Source organism: Carcharhinus amblyrhynchos, chromosome 1 (genome assembly GCF_965287045.1).
Source record: "Carcharhinus amblyrhynchos chromosome 1, sCarAmb.v2.hapA, whole genome shotgun sequence".
Classification (NCBI taxonomy): Eukaryota; Metazoa; Chordata; class Chondrichthyes; order Carcharhiniformes; family Carcharhinidae; genus Carcharhinus; species Carcharhinus amblyrhynchos.
The window spans coordinates 106,265,043-106,282,999 of NC_137324.1; the positions used below are offsets into that span (position 1 = coordinate 106,265,043).

At 43.1% G+C, this 17,957-nt stretch overlaps 1 protein-coding gene across 4 annotated transcripts in view; it reads left to right on the forward strand.

Annotated features, from left to right (window-relative positions):
* The window catches only part of clnk (cytokine dependent hematopoietic cell linker), a 281,684-nt gene that overhangs the window by 180,242 nt on the left and 83,485 nt on the right, over positions 1-17,957 (forward strand). For 3 of the 4 annotated variants that reach the window (XM_080190107.1, XM_080190098.1, XM_080190089.1), the window contains one exon: positions 2,549-2,614. The exons of the other annotated variant lie outside the window; for it this stretch is intronic. In XM_080190107.1, the coding sequence (XP_080046233.1) occupies positions 2,549-2,614 (66 nt within the window). The remainder of the gene's footprint in view (positions 1-2,548; positions 2,615-17,957) is intronic. 4 annotated transcript variants of the gene reach the window in all.

Consider the following 17,957-nt stretch of genomic DNA (forward strand, 5'->3'; position numbering starts at 1 on the left):
CCTCAGCAGTTCAAGAAGGCAGATCACTACCACCTTCTCAAAGGCAATTAGGGATGGGCAATAAATGCTGGCCTTGCCAGTGAAGCCACATCCCAGCAACTAATAACAAAAAAAAGATAGCAGGGTTACAAGGAAAAGGTGGGGGAATTGCACTTGCAGAGGGTAAGCATGCATACAATGAATCTGCTTCTTGCTCCATCTAGTCTATCACTCTTTCCTATAAATGGCCCTAATATTTGTGGGGGAGTGAATGGGAGCATAGTCATGGGAGAAATCTGAAGAGCTCAGGAGCACAGATGTCCTGCCAATATTAACTTTTAGTTCCTACCCAGAGACGAGCCAGATTGAGAATGGTCCCCAGCAATCTAGAGAGATCTGTGTTTGATGGTTGATGGCTTGATGGAGTTCAGAGCACAGCAATTGGGAAGGAAGGAGCAAGCTTGGAATATGCTCTAGAAAACATGAAGATAAGAACATAAGAACATAAGAAATAGGAGCAGGAGTAGGCCATCCAGCCATTCGAGCCTGCCCTGCCATTCAATAAGATCATGGCTGATCTGTCGTGTCTCAGTTCCACTTTCCCACCCTCTCCCCATAACCCTTAATCCCCTCTCTTATCAAAAACCCATCAACCCGTGTCTTAAAAATATTTAGCGAGGCAGCCTCCACCACTTCAACGGGCAGAGAATTCCAGAGATTCACCACCCTTTGAGTGAAGAAGTTCCTCCTCAACTCCGTTCTAAACCGCCCCCCCCCCCTTTATCTTGAGGCTGTGCCCCCTAGTCCTACTGTCCTTTCTGAGCGGGAAGAGCCTCTCCACCTCTATCCTATCCATCCCATTCATCATCTTATACGTCTCAATGAGGTCTCCCCTCATTCTTCTAAACTCTAACGAGTACAAGCCTAGTTTATTCAGCCTCTCCTCATAGCTCAACCCCCTCAACTCCGGAATCAGCCTAGTAAACCTCCTCTGCACTCCTTCCAAGGCCAAAATATCCTTGCGTAAATACGGCGACCAAAACTGCACACAGTACTCCAGCTGCGGCCTCACCAATGCCCTATACAGCTGCAGCAAGACCTCCCTACTTTTATATTCAATCCCCCTCGCTATGAAGGCCAGCATCCCATTCGCCTTCCTGACCACCTGCTGCACCTGCAGGCTGGGTTTTTGCGACTCATGCACAAGGACCCCGAGGTCCCTCTGCACCGTCGCCTGCTGCAGTTTTTCACCCCGTAAGTAATAGTCCTTCCTACCATTATTCCTACCAAAGTGGACCACCTCGCACTTGCCAACATTAAATTCCATTTGCCAGTTCCTGGCCCATTCGCCCAGCCTATCTAGATCCTTCTGCAGACTCTCCACACCCTCCGCACAATTTGCCGTTCCACCAATCTTGGTGTCATCAGCAAATTTCGACACCATACACTCGGTTCCCTCCTCCAGATCATCTATATAAATGGTAAATAGCTGAGGCCCCAGCACTGACCCCTGGGGCACTCCACTAGTCACCAACCGCCAATCCGAATAGCACCCATTGACCCCCACTCTCTGTCTCCTATTTGACAACCAATCCTCTATCCACGCTAACACCCTACCCGCAACTCCATGCCCCCTTACCTCCTGCAATAACCTCTTGTGAGGTACCTTGTCAAACGCCTTCTGAAAATCAAGAAAGACCACATCCACCAGCTCTCCTCTATCCACCGCCCTAGACACATCCTCATAGAACTCATAGAAGGTGGCAGCCCTTGCCACCATTTCATTGGCAGCTTTCCAGAACTCTTGGAGTAATTTGGCTAACGGCTGTTAAAGCTAAATCATGTTCCAACTACATAGTGGGAGCTGATTTCGATACGATCAGGAGGTGCCCCACCTCTTCAAGCGGACGATTATGCACAGCCCACAATCCAACATGGCAGCAGGTTTTGGCATGTGTTCTCCAATTTTTAATTTTGAACTGCCTGCCTGCCTCAATTCTCAGATTCCCACCGCTATCCCTGGCACCCTCAATTTTTATTGGGGTGGGAGTAAGGTGTGGGCAATGAGCATTCTTTTAACAATTTTTGTGGGAATCAATGCCTATGTCTTACCAGTTTGTCTGATTTAAATAAAAAAATTAATTAAAGTCTGATTTACGTTTGTAGGTTCACTTCTACTTTTTAACATCAAGTGCAAAAGTTATTATGTTATTACATTAGTCACATTATTATTTTCCAGCAGCAGAAGCCTAGCTTGCAGCTTCTGTGGGATTTGAGGGTTTGTTTAAGTTTAATGGGAAATAAGAACTGAAACTTATTAAAGATAACATGGAAGTTAAAATGAAAGTCTAAGGACTATTTTAAGATTGATCCAAGATCATCAGGCATTAAGGCATGTACTTCATAGATTTTTTTTCTACTTTTTACTAATGGCAGTGAGATATGAGAATTGCAGACAGCTGGCTGAGTAAAAAATGAAAGATAATGGAGAAACTAAGAAAAGAAATTGCTTCTCTGTCAAAAGAAAACAGGCTCGGTTCTGATACTCTGGACTTTTTTCTTCTGCCAGGCAAAATCCAATGCAAGAGAGATCTATTGGAAGAGATCAAATGCTAACACGCCTGCCTGAGAACAAGTAAGCAAGTTTTCAGTCTGACGTTTTAAGACATTTTTTTAGATAAAATTTGCAAACTATCCTTACCATCACACAACGTAAGCAGAACATTTAAAAATTAATGAGGGTGAAATTATTCTTCCGAATACTATTTTTATGTGAAATATAGAAACATTGACAAAAGGAGCAGGAGGAGGACCTTCAGCCCTTTGAGCCTGCTCTGCCATTCGTTATGATCACAGTTGATCATCCAACTCAGTAACCTGTTCCCACTTTTTCCTCCATATCAAAAAACAAAAGAACAAAGAAAATTTCAGCACAGGAACAGGCCCTTCACCCCTCCAAACCTGCACCGACCATGCTGCCTGACTTAACTAAAACCCCCTATCCTTCCAGGGACCATTATCCTTCTATTCCCATCTTATTCATGTATTTGTCAAGATGCCCTTTGATCATTTTAGCCCCAGGAGCTATATCTAACTCCTTGGAAAGATACAATGCTTTGGTCTCAACTGCTTTCTGGGCTAGAGTATTTCACAGGCTCGCCACTTGCTGGGCAAAGAAATTTCTCCTCATCTCGTCCTAAATGGTTTACCCTGTATCCTTAAGCCGCGACCCCTGGTTCTGGACTGCCCTGTCATCAGGAAAATCCTTCCTGCATCTATCATGTCTAGTCCTGTTAGAATTTAATAGGTTTCATTCTTACAAACTACAGTGAATACAATCCTAACTGACTCAATCACTTCACATACATCAGTCCCGCCGGTCCAGAAATCAGTCTGGTAAATCTTTGCGGCACTGCCTCTTATAGCAAAAACATCCTTCCTCAGATAAGGAGACCAAAACTGCACACAATGGTGGTGATTCCCCCAGAAGTGCTGAATTGGTGGGAGAATTGTTCTAAATCCCAACTGTTCTGTTAGTTCAACTTCTCACCTGAATCTCCGCATCCGTGCATCGCAAAGTTCCCAGTTGTAAATCTCATTAAAAACCCAGAGGGGCAGAACCTATCCGTGCCGGAGTCTGACAGTTCTGGAGCTCTGCACATGTGTACTGGCCCCAAACTGTCAATCTCTCATTTGCTGGCCAGCCAAATCGCTGACCACCCTGGGACCACAGCAGTGCTGCCCCTCCAGCGCACCCCCCCCCCGCCCCATGGCTCGATCACAGCCCCCACAGCAATTCCCGGGCCAGCCCTGATACCCCTGTTGTCCCAGAGCACCCTGATGTCCAGGCCCCACTCGCCAGCAGTGGTGACCCCCCCCCCATGCCTCCCACGCTGGAAGACAATCCCCACACCCCCCCAGTCTGCCCCAATCACTGCTCTCCCTCCATCCCAGACGGATCCTTCTGCAGAGTGGCAGCAGGAGCCCCACCCCCATCAATCACCCCTAGGCCCTGCCCACAATAAGCCTCACTCTCTAGGCACTGCCCCATGCCCCCTGGGCAGTGCCAAGATGCCCCTGGGCATGGGCACTTTGCCTGTTTGTAAGTGCCAGGGGGCACAGGCTGGCACTGCCAGGGCACCCATGCCCAGGGGCACCACAGCTCTGCCATCCAACCCCCTGGTGGGCACTGATTGCCCCGCCCCCCTTTCATTCCAGGGGTTCCTCTGCTAGTTCCCCGGACATGGGGAGCTAGTTTGAACTCTGCGGGAATGAAGTACTCCTGGCAGAGTGGGAGATTCAATTGAAACATGCAGAAAAGATATAAATGACTTACTTGTCTCCCCAACAGTTTCCAACGTGGCCTGACAAATGACTATTCGCCGAATCTGGGAGATGCACATGCATTCTCACTGTATGTGCAAATCCCTGTTCAAGACTGCAGACGCGCATCTCCCACCATGACCCGACAGAAAAGTTACAGGTCGCAATGGGAGAATTGTGGCCAATATTCCAGGTGTGGTCTCACCAAAGCTCTGTATAATTGCACCAAGACATCCCTGCTCCTGCACTCGAATCCTCTCACTATGAAGGGCAATGTACCATTTCTCTTTTTTACCATCTGCTGCACCTGCATGTTTATTTACAGCAACTGGTATGTGAGGATATCCAGATTTCATTGAGAGCGAGGATTGTGCAATCTATAGTCATTCACATAATAGTCTGTCTTTTTCTTGTTTCTAATCTGCCAACCAGTTTTTTACCCATCTCAAAACATTACAGCCAATCCCATGGCTTTAATTTTACACACTAACCTCTTATATATAGGACTTTATTGAAAACCTCCCAAAAGTCCAAATAAACCACATCCACTGGCTCCCCCTTATTGACTTTATGAGTTACATCCTCAAAGAATTCCAGTAGATTTGCCAAGTATGATTTCCCTTTCTTTAACCCATGATGATTCTGTCTGATCCTGCCACTTTTTTCCAGTATTTTACTTTAATTTTTTTATAATGGATTCTAGCATTTTCTCCACCATTAATGTCAAGCTGACTGGTCCATACTTCCCTATTTTCTCTTTATCTCCCTTTTTTAAATAGTGGGATTACATTAGCTACCCTCCAATCCATAGGAACTGTTCCAGAGTCTATAGAATCCTGGAAGCTGGCCACCAATGCATCCATTATTTCTGGGGCCACTTCCTTAAGTACTCTGGGATGTATATCATCAGGTCTTGGGGATTTATCATCCCTCAATCCCATCAATTTTCCCAACACCATTTCTCTACTAATACTGATTTCCTTCAGTTCCTCCTTGTCAGTAAACCCTGTGTAGCTCACATTTCTGTGCCCTACTTTGTGAAGATAAATCCAAAGTATGTCTGGATGGTCAGCCATTTCTTTGTTTCCCCATTATAAATTGCCCTGTTTTTAACTGTAAGGGATTTACATTTGAATTCACCATTCCTTTTCTCCTCATATACCTATAGAAACTTTTACAGTTACGTTTTATGTTCCCTACAACCCTCCTCTCGTATTCTGTTTTCTCCTTCTTCATCAGTCCATTGGTCCTCCTCTTCTGAATTCTAAACTGCTCCTAATCCTCAGGTCTGTTGCTTTTTCTGGACAATTTGAATGCCACTTCCTTGGATCTGATACTGTCTCTAATTTCCCTTGTAAGTCACGGTTTGGTCACCTTTCCCGTATTATTTTTGTGTCAGACAGGAATGAACAATTGTTGCAGTTTAGCCATGCACTCTTTGAATGTTTGCCATTACCTATCCACTGTCATTCCTTTAAGTAACGTTTCTCAAATCCATCATAGTCAACTTGTGCCTCATACCATCATAATTTTTTTTACATAGATTCAGGACCCTAATCTCAAAATCAACCACATCACTCTCTTCGTGACGAAGAATTCTATTATATTGTGGTCACTCATCCCCAAAGCACACAACTAGATGACCAATTATTCCTTTCTCATCACACACACCCAGTCTAGGATGGTCTGTTTTCTAGTTGGTTCCTCAACATATTGGTCTAGTAAACTATCCCGTATATACTCCAGGAGTTCCTCCTCTACATTATTGTTACTAATTTGTTTGCCCAATCTCTATGTAGATTAAAGTCACCCATAATTACACATGTTCCTTTATTGCATTCATTTCTAATTTCCTGTTTAATGCCATTCCAAACATCATCAGTGTAGTTTCGGATTTATATGCACCACCCCCTAATATATTTTGCTCTTTGGTGTTTTTCAGCTCTACCCATATAGACTTCAAAAAGCGTCAGAGCTAATATCCTTCATCACTATTCTTCTTTGACCAGCAATGCAACTTCACCGCCTTTTCCTTTTCATCTATCTGAATATCACTGGACGTTCAGTTCCCATGTGAAAATTACAGAAATTAGACACCAGAGGGAATTGGAAAGTTTTGTTTTTAATACAGGTTAAAGATAATATGCTTTTTTCATATTTACAGAAAATATTCCCACAGGCTTTCTGGAAGTATAGTTCACAATCAAACTATTCACTTCCTGCACATATAACCTGCGTTAATTAGTTTGTCGATCAAGCCACTAAACAAAGGGCTGTTCTGGACCATTTCTAAGTTCGTCAATTGCACTTTAATCCTGAGTGTTTTCCAGCATTTTCTATTCCAAAACGAAGATTTCATAACATAATATTTTCCTTCATAGTATTTTAAATGAATGTATTGCAGTTTGCAGCAATGAAATAAGATTGTAACATTACATTGGCAATTTTGCCTAATTGACATTAAAATCATCTGATGCTCATAGGAATATTTAATTTAGGTCTCATACGTCAGTGGAATCTTTTATCTGGTTAAAGAGCAGATGGGAAAGAAAGCAATGAAAATCTTTCAAGTCCAAACCTGACCCTGCAAAGTTTTTTTTTCATTGGTTACATTGTGGTTTGAATGAAAAGTTCAGTAGGACAGCAACCCTCAGACTGAGAGAGGAAGTGTGCTGCAAGATAAAAGATCAAAATGAGAGAAACACCATTTCTTTCATGATTAAAATTTCAGATTTAGTATTGTTGGCAACATGTTTTAATTCTAATTTCCACTGAATTTTAGTTCCAATGCTGCAAAAATAATGTTGCACAAAAAGTAGGTGTTCTCTTTTTTGTTTCATTGACTTTTTTTTAATACCACCACAGTTAAGTGGCCTGTTCAGATTTTCCAATTGGTTAAATGTAAATTGTGTTGATTGATATATACACCTTTAATAATCTAGGAAGATTTAGCCCTTTAATGCAGAGTGAGAAAATTACTCTGTAAAGTGGAAGTTATGAAGTCTGTGGTCGTTGTAAGCAGAGGCTGATCCTGTCACTAACAGGAAATGACCAAGGTATGATGAAGCATTGGGGGGGTGGGGGGCGGGGGGGGAGGGTGTGGTGGCGAGTCTCATTCTTACCAGTAAAAAAGCGAATGATATCTCTCCAATAAAGCCAATCTGTAAGGTGTTCTGTTTAATTAATCAAAAATGAGAAAGGGATAATTTCAAGAGACTGTCACAGGTAGGTTGACAGTGAATGCTGTCCATGGATTTCATTATTACTTTTGCGAGTTTTCAAGGGTAATGTATTTTTCATGTACAAGATACATTGAAATATCTAATTTGTTGGCATTGTTGTGTGTCTAGGCAAAGCAATGTTGAGTGCTTCAGAGTCAATCCTTTGTTGATCAGTGGAAGATATTTTGTATTCCCTTTCCTGGTTATGTAATTGAATCTCCCCCCCATACATTGTCCTATTTCTCAGTGTAATGTATAGTGGTTGTACAGAAGGGAATCTTGTTGTATAACTGTTCAGGATGAATGTACAGAGAGCTTTGAGCCTGAGAGCAATTGAGCCCAAATTCCTATAGGGTCCTTCCAAACACCTTATGTAACTTTGGTGAAGGATTTGCAGAATTCCTGGAAAAAGCATCTAAGTAACAATTTTTAGGCACTCAAATCAGTTCTGCCAATCTATCACTAAGGCCATGGACAGATATCCCTGGCAGCTAACTGTTGTGTACAAATCAGTCCATCAATTATGCTATATGTTGCATCTGTGAAGGTAAAAGGTGAATTCTGTACACTCTGCAGTGAAATACACTTGCAAGGAGTGTTGGCCAGAGAATTGGACTAAAATGTTGATTGTTTTCTCCAACCTGTTGCTGGTAACAGGAGGTTCAACTAGAGGATAAATAAAATAATAAAGCGATGAAATGAACAACATTTATCACAAGAAGTATCACAATTTGGAATACATTGCCTAAAAATATAACAGGAATAGATTCAATTATAACTTTTAAAACAGATTTCACTATCTATCTACTTGAAAAGGAAAGTTTTACAGGCTGTCGGAAAAGTGGAACTAAGTCGATAGCTCTTTCAAAGAGCAGGCACAGGAACGATGAGTAAATGGGAGTGCAGAGGAGGTTTCCTAGGCTGATACCGGAGTTGAGGGGGTTGAACTATGAGGAGAGGCTGAATAAACTAGGCTTGTACTCGTTAGAGTTTAGAAGAATGAGGGGAGATCTCATTGAGACATATAAGATGATGAAAGGGATGGATAGGATAGAGGTGGAGAGACTCTTCCCGCTCAGAAAGGACAGTAGGACTAGAGGGCACAGCCTCAAGATAAAGGGGGGGGCGGTTTAGAACGGAGTTGAGGAGGAACTTCTTCACTCAAAGGGTGATGAATCTCTGGAATTCTCTGCCCGTTGAAGTGGTGGAGGCTGCCTCGCTAAATATATTTAAGACGTGGGTTGATAGGTTTTTGATAGGCAAGGGGATTAAGGGTTATGGGGCGAGGGCGGGAATGTGGAACTAAGGCACGACAGATCAGCCATGATCTTATTGAATGGCAGGGCAGGCTCGAAGGGTTAGATGGCCTACTCCTGCTCCTATTTCTTATGTTCTTATGTTTCCTTCTGTATTGCTTATGTATATGGAAAAAATCATAATCAAATATTTTTGCAACCAGTTATAGGCTAAGTTGAAGGAATTTCATTGGGGGAATTTTCCAGTCCCCGCCTTGAAATGTTTAATGGTGGGTGGGTAACAATGTGGCAGGAGGCAAAAAATCAGTTTCCTCACAGCCTAGAATGACAGTGGGAGCTCCCATCCGTCAGGGCGGGCCACCATTCCCATCAGAGGCTAGCGTGAAATCAGTTTGAATCCTGTTAACGGGATGCACATGAAGAGCTGACCAGAAATATTCCACCACCACCCCCCACCCCCGCAATCCCATTCAATCATCCACATCACTTGAGGGATTTCACACCAGTCCAGGGTCTGTCTGCACAAATGTGGTGTGGACTTTTCAGTACCTGAAGAAAGCTTAGGACAGCCCACAGAGATCAGGATTGAGGCCTCCAAAGACCATGAATCCAGGAACACCATTTGCCACAAGACATGGACAGAGCATCAACCACATGGATCTTATAGGAGTTGAATATTCAAGCTTTAGGTGGACAACTACAGGAGGAAATGATAGGCAGTGAGTTAGGAACAATTTCCATCTTTTCCCTTTAATAATTTCAATTAACCTGTCTGGCTTCTTCCTCTTTTTTTCTGGATGTCTCCTTCCGCTTCCATTAACTTGACTCTGCTCTTTCAGCACCTGCAACTGTGTTAAGTCTGAACTTTAACTGCTAAATCAACTCAATGCTTGGGTCTGTGACAATGATTGAGAAGTCTTAGTTAATGATCCTGGCTCACTTTGCTTGGCCAGTCAATTCAGTAATATCAACAAACTTTCATTTCTTTCTGATTTTCACTTTGGGCTATAGGAAGAATTTGGACTTCAGGGGGTTTATTATGCTGTCCCTTTGACATATTTTTTCTTTCAAGGAAATGATCCATTGACACTTACTTCACTAGCTATTTGAGTGCATCTAGTCTCTTCAGCAACTCGAATCATATATTCTCCTTATTACCTCAGTGGCTTTTCACCATGACTTTCTTACCAGCATTGAACTCTCTAAGACTTCTAAGTTCTACACCTCATGCGTCATGACTTATCATCACTTAGTCTTGCTTTACTCTTACTTCACTGTTGACATCAGGCTTAAGCAAATTAAACCTTGTCGTAGGTACGTGTTTAAACATTAACTCATAAAAACTTGTTGTAGACTAGACTGTGGGCTTATTTGGTAGAAGGACGGAAAATTGTCTCATTTGAGGAATATGGAAATTGCTGCCTAGTATGTCACCCAGCAAATACTTCTGAAAGGACCTCTTTACAATTTGTACACTTCTTTCTGCAGCACTTTTCAATGATAGGTGATACTGGGATAAGTTCCAAGCAAAATATTGCGGATGTTGAAATCTGAAACAAAAAGCAGAAGATGTTGGAAAATCTCAGTAGGTCTGACAGCATCTGTAGGTTTAGAATAGAGCCAACATTTCAAGTCTTAATGACCCTTCGTCTTAGCTCAGTTCTGATGAAGGGTCATCTAGACTCAAAACGTTTACTCTATTCTCTCTGCACAGATGCTGTCAGACCTGCTGAGATTTCCAGCATTTTCTGTTAGAATAGGTTTCACCCCATTTGTACTCAGAAATATTTCAAAATCTTCTAAGGTAAACTGACACCCCTGGTAACCCATACGTTATAAACTAACTTCTCAAAATCCCAACAGATTTGGGACTTGTGATATTAGGCTTACACTCCTCGGAGGAATCTTACCAAAAAGTGGCAGAATGTTGTTTCTGATGAGAAAAAAGATGTTGGTTTTCTCTCCAGTTCTTACGATGCCCTGCCTAAAATACATGGGGGCACATTTCAAACCATCATGCAGTGAGGGGACCTCAACACACCAGCAAAACTTAGCTGCACTGAGATCTGGGAGCCCACTTTCAAAGGGGTCTTGATCATAACAGGAATAAACCTGCCCCCCCAACCCCCGCCACACTGCCATGAAGGTATCAGAGGCTCCCCTTCCCACACCAATTGGAATCAGCTTCCCCGATCATCATTCCCTTCACCCGATCATCGGCCCCCCTCTCTAATTTCCCCCAATCATTGGCCTCTTCCATCCCCACTCCCGACTCAATCGACGCCGGCTCCCCCCAGCCCCTCTCATCCAACCACCATTGCCAAGTTCCCGTGCTCCTCCATCCACTCCCGGCCCATGACCAGATCTGCATGAATCCCGCCCCCTTCACCAATGAGGCTTTTAATGGTGTCAGCCCTGTGACACAGGTTGGGATTGCCAAGTTGGCATAGGCATGAGTGCCAACCTGGTTGTGCCGATCTATGCCAAGGGACGGTGCCAGGGGTATTGCCAGACCACTGCCTGACCATATCCCTCTCCTCTGGGGACTACACTTACTTTTACACCCTGGGGACATGCTACGACAGCTTCATGTCTTAGTGAATGTGTTGTAACCTGCACTGGCGTGATGTCACGTTGGTGCCCACTGAATATCCGATGAGGGGGGGTGGGGAGTCTAGAAGAGAGTGCTCGCTAATGACATACTATTGTATTAGAATGAGCTTCCTGGGGTCCCGTGGCATGTTTCACGTCGCTTCACCAGCAAGTGGGTTGGAAGATCAGAACCCAAACTTGTCAGCACAAATCACAGTTTCCAGATTTTGAGCATTAGTACAATAAGCAAAATATCCTGGAATCTGAAACAGAAACAGAGGATGCCAGAAAAACTCAGCAAGGCTGGCAGCATCTGGAAGGAGAGAATTTTCTTCCACAGTATTCTAGTGTTAGTCGAAGATTGTGTTGGAGTGGAATATGTCAATTTTGCATAAGGGAATGTGACTTGGGGATTTCTTGTGTTCCGTGTCAAATGAGACTGATGCAGTTTACATTGTCAAGTTAAAGACACCCTCTTGTCATTGAGGCTACAGGGCAACTTAGGAATCAATCCTAATTCACAAGGGCCCTAAAGAATGATAATATCCAATCCAGGTTAGGCTCTCAAGCAAAGGCAATGAGCTGATATGAAAGGAGTTCTGCAATGTGACCAAAACCATGGAAATGGCTGAAAGATATGGATGCAGATTGCAAGGAAGTTCCTTTCCTGAGCTGGCAGGAGAATTCTGCCCAATTTCAGCAAGTTTCAGATGATGGCAGCCATTTTCACAGTTTCAGAAACAACCCTCAGTGCTAACTCAATCTTAGTTGTTCCATGATATGAATGCAGAATTGTTTCATTTTGGAATAATCCATTGTACATGGACAACATTGGTTAGACACCACCTCAAAGGCATTTGATGGGGAGGATAAACTTTTTTTTTCATTCATGGCGTCACTGACTGGGTCAGCATTTATTGCCCCCTCCTAATTACCTTTCAACTGAATTGCTTGCTAGGCCCTTTAAGAGTACATGTAGGCCAGACCAGCTAAGGATGGCAGACATTAGTGAATTGAAAGGGTTTTCACCATCTGCCTTGGGAGGATTCAAACCCAGGTCCTCAGATCATTGCCTTAGGCCTGTACGATTACTGGTCCAGTGACAATACCACTACACCACAAAAAAAAGAACCATTTCCTAGTTTATTCACTTTCTGCCAAATATGTAAACTTTGTAACCCAAAGGTGTCCAAGGACTTCCTGCAAGGTTATCACCAGACTTTGCCACTAAGGGCCGGCAACTTTTGGGGTAGCACTGTGTAACAATATTGTGTAACAACTCTGTGTATCAGCACTATGTACACTGTGTAACAGCACTGTTGTAAAAACTCCAAACACTTACTGTTGTAAAAACCCAAACACTTGGGCTCACTAATCAAGTGTAAACAACATTACTATAATTTTAAATAAATTATTCAGTCTCTCACCCATTGCCAACAAAAGGCTGACTGCACTGGAAATTCTGGGGTTATAAAATGGCGCAGGTCACAAAAACTGGCACCAATTGCACTACTCTCTTTATGCCCTACTTTACGACCGCATCACGCCCGTTTTCAGGCACGACACGATCGTAAAATACTGCCCAATGGGAATGAAAAGGATGATTAGTTGACTTCTGAATGGAATGTTGAATTGATTGTTTGATGTTTGGAATGGTTGTTTTATGGTGGCTTTTATTTCATAATTGTAGCTGAGAGCATGCTGTGATAGTCACTGACAGATGGGAGGTGTGTGATCTTTGCAGAATGAGGATTTGAGTTTGTGCTCATTGAAACTGCAATCACAAGATGAAATGATTGCAGGCAGTCAGGTGGTAAACTAATGTGTTATTTGATTTTTTCCTTCCCCTTGCTCCTTCTCTGCCTTTCCTTCCTCTTCAGCTGCTCCGCGTATTCCCTGGTAGCAAAGTCTGTGTGCTCCAGATAACGAGACCAGGGAAGATACAACAGGCTGTGCCGAATTGGGGCACGTGTCCAGATGAGTACAGAGAATCTCAGGTAGTGGGATCATTTTCCAAACAGCCCAATGGTTTGTACTGTGACATCTTGTGTGGCAGCATGGCTCTCCCTATATGCATGTTCATCACATAGGCTGGGTTGCACATCAGAAACGGATATCCCTTGTCAGCTTGAAGCTATCTTTTAGTTTTGTGTGGTAGATCAAATTGTGAGAAAGCAGTAGACTGGTACAGGATAAAAGCATCATGACTGCTGCTAGGATACTGGGTATTCACTTGTACGATGTGCTAAGCATGATTACACACCAAATACACATTGAGGAAGTGGAACTCTTTGCAGTGTCAGTGTACCTCTGCACTTAAAAGCAATTCCCAAGGCACCTACAGCATGGTGAAGTCTGTTATCCTGGCAAAACCTCATATATGTTTGCCCTGCCTCCATCTGGTCAGGGAGAAGACAATGACCGCGCTCTCCTTGCGTCAAGAGATTTAGTCATTGCCCTTGTGCAGGAATGATGGGCACACTGGTAGTTTCTCCATGTGTTGTCTGGAAGGAACTTGCTACAAAGAATTTCAGGGGATGGTCACTTCAACAAACATTTTTATTTCATAACTGTACCCAAGAGCACACTGTGATGGTCAGTGACAGAGGGAGTGTGTCTGATTGCTACAGAACTGAAGGTAGAATTTAAGGGGAGTCAAAGTCATGCTCAGTGGAACCGCAGTCAGATGAAGTGACCACTCATAGCCAGGTGGAAAGGGGGTGAAAGCTTGGCACTTTCCCTCCTCCTTTTCCTCACCATTCTGCCAGTGTTATTTTTGCCTGCTCTGAAGTGTCTGAAGAACTGGCTGATTTCCATGAGCACCTCCTTCATAAACAAAGTCAACACACACTCTGCTTCAAGAGGAATGCTCCTTCAAGACTCTCAGTTAATAAGTCTTGGCGGGAGGAAAAGGACTAAAAGCTATTAGTGTTCTTCACTCCCCTTGAAAGACCAGACAAAGCTTTGGAGTTTAGATCAGTCTTTGTTTCAGACTATAGTGAGGGAAACTTATTACCACATATGTGGCATACAGACATCTCTGAACAAAGGAATGGCAGTTATACCTGCTGGCTCATCTGTAAATAATTCACATATATCAATTGAAATTTGAAAGTAATCAATATCCAATCATGACTATTAGGTCTGATTACTTCATTTGTTTCCCACTGTAGTGATTAACTAGTCACAACAATCTATGCTTGCCTAACTACAATATCCAATCATTAACATTGCACCTACACATAACTACATTATCAATAAACACATGTCTATGGTCCTTGCCTGTTTGACACCCTGGGTAGTGACATCTATAAAAACACACTGCAGCCTTGGACTGTTATCAGAAGCAGTGATTCATGTAGTTAAAGCTCTCTTGTGGTCTATCAATGCCCCATTTGTCCATTGTTTTTACAGCTGTACCTTGCAGCTCAAGCAGTTTATCTGAGCCTTTGCTGTTTGAATGACTTTCTTAACTCTTTTAATCAGGCCTCCTGCTGAGAGTCTCTCTCCTTTTCTGCCTCCCCCTTGTTCTGAAAGCAGCTTCTCCTCCTCACTGCTAACTTTGCTCAGTATCCGTTCTACTGCAAAGCAAAGGAGACAGTCACTATAGCACCAGTGACTGAGTGCAAGTGGCCTGACCAAAACTCTTGAAGTCAAAACCAAGGCCTTCTCTACAGCAACTTGCTCAACTTTAAACAACTCGAGAAACCACCAAGTCCTCCTGCAAATTTAGGCAGAGCCACCTGAAATTAATTAGTATCTAATGTAAGAGCAATTGATGATCAGTTTAAATAGTGTTGGTTGAACAGTGGGGGCTCGCATGTGTCCAGTTTTGTGTGTGAACTGGGGTGGGAGACCAAAGATGGCATTGTTGGTGTTAAATCAGCATTTCGCATTAACTGAAGTCATGATTTGCTTACACTGCCATAATCTCCTAACGCCTGCACTATTGACCTCCCCAAAATTAAAATCCAATGTGAGTAGCTACAGAGGTAATGCCATTTTAGGATGAATGGATTTTACAGAGTTGAATTTTGTATCCATTTTCTCATCAGTGTCTCATTGCTATTTGTTGGACCTTGCTGTATGCAAATTGCCTGTTGTGCTTATTACATTGTAAACAGTGATTACACTTCAAAAATACTTGGGACGTCTTGCGCTCAGGAGATATTTTGCAAATTTTTTTTAACATTTTCAACTTCAGTTGCGTCTGGCACTTTAACCTTTAATTCTTATGCTGGTCTTTCAATGGATGCATCAACTGTCAGGTGTTACATAGAGGTCACACTGTTGGTTTGGTTGATAACGTCTGCCACATCATGTTAAATTAATTCATATAGAACAAAGTTGTCCTGGTTTTCTACCTGCTTATAGTTGAGTCAGTTCAGTTCAGCTGAGAACTATGCCCATTGTTCCATTTCAGAATTAAATTTTCTATTCACGAATATCCTCCACCTGAATTACTGATTTTTAAGAACTATTAAACCTAGGATAGAATATGAAAAAAAAACCTGAGAATTATATAACACCTTTGATGACCACAGAAATCCCAGAGTACTTCTCAGCCAATGAATTAAGAATGTAAAAACTTAAGATCATGCAGCAGGTGTAGGCCATTTGACCCCTTGAGCCTGCTCTACCATTCAATAAGATCAGAGCCACTACCCCCACCCCCAGCAAGCTCTGAGGCAGTAGGGGTGGGAGAGCATGAAATTGCACAGATGGAATTTCCCCCTCCAGGTCCCTCCTGCTCTGACCTTGCAGAGATTTTACACTGGGGTGAGGCTGAGCCTTGCATGGAAAGCCCCCCTTGCCCCAACTGAGGCCCTTAAGTGACCAATTAATGATCTATTCGGAGCCGTTTCCATCCCAGCCTCAATTTTTAGTCTGGGGTGCGGATGACAGCTCATGGTGGGAATCCCACAAATGCAGAAATGTTGATCATGGGTGGGAGGAGCAGGGGTCACCTCCATCAGAAGTCCTCTTCTGACTACGGACATTCTCTGCCTAAGGCCCAATGCTGTCCTGACTTCCCTCCCACCTCGGGTCTATCCCCTGAGACCTCAGTCACCTCTCCTTGCACCCCCTCCCTGGCCTTTCCTACCCTCCCCACCCAGACATCTGGGACTCACCTTTTTCTCTGAAAATTAGTCTAGATAGAGTTGTGTACTGCCTCTTCTGGCCACTGCAGTGCTGTTGCTGGAGGGATTGGAGAGCTACCGGCCAATCTGATTGGCTGGCAGTACTCCTAGGTGGAACTTCCTCTCAATTGAGGAGCTGAAGTCCGACCTTATGACAAATAATGCTCTTTAGAGCATAAAATGACAGACTCTTTGGAAAGCCAGTCTGGTTGTGGCCTCAGTTCCTCTTTTCTGACTGCCCCTTCCCCACATTTCTTAACTTAATTGTAGATCAAAAATCTAACTCAGTCTTAAATATATTCAATGATCCAATCTCCACAGTTCTCTTGGGCAGAGAATCCAAAGCATTAATGATCCTCTGAGGGAAGAAATCCCTCCTCATCTCCATCTTAAATAGGAGACCCCTTATTTTGAACCTGTGTTCCCTGATTCTAAGTTTGCACTTGAAGGGAAACATCCTTTCACCTCACAATCTTACATGTTTCAATCAGATCTTCTCTCGTTCTACAATAAGCGTAGCCCAATAAGCTCAACTTTTCCTCACAATACAATCTCTTCATCCCAGGAATTATACTTGAAGTGGAGTCACAGTTGTTTTGCAGGCAAATGCCAGTTTGACCAATACAAAATCCTGTAAATAATAAATGAGCTGTTAGTCTGTTTTAATTGTGCTGGTTAAGGTCAGGATATTGGAGAACTGCTCTGCACTTCTTCAAGTGATGTCATGAGATCTTTTAACTTTACTTATTATTGCCACAAGTAGTCTTACATTAATACTGCAATGAAGTTACTGTGGAAATTCCCTAATTGCCACACTCCGATGACTGTTCAGGTACACTGAGGGAGAATTTAGCATGGCCAATGCACCTAACCAGTACATTTTTAGAACTGTGAGAGGAAACCAAAGCACCCGAGGAAACCCATGCAGACATGGGAATAACTTGCAGACTCCATCCAGACAAAGCCTCAGCTTAGCATTTTACCTGGATGGCCTTTGGTTTTGCAACACCTCCTCACAGTCAGTCGAAAAACGTGTGCCCAAGTGCCTGCAGAGGAGATCAAATCCACAACCTTCTGATTAAGGCAAGAGGCTACCACTGCTCCGATAGAATTGTCCTCTTATGAATGATCCCTAAAAGACACACTCAACGAATATGTTTCTTTTGCGCAAATTCAGGTGGGCCATTAGTCAGGGAATTGTCTTGCAAACATTTGCCCTTTTTTCTCAACTATGAAACTTAATAGTTCCTCAATATGAGGAAAGTTTGCTGCAAGAGGAAGTTTGCACTGCAGCTTTCAGAGCAAATTAGATTGTACCACATATAATTTGTGACCCATAGATCTGAAAGAAAATCGATGCACTGATCATAAGTGGCAGCAGAGATAAAAAGAACTATCAGCTGTGAATTACAGTATTCATTGGGAACAATCAAGGGGTCAAAGTA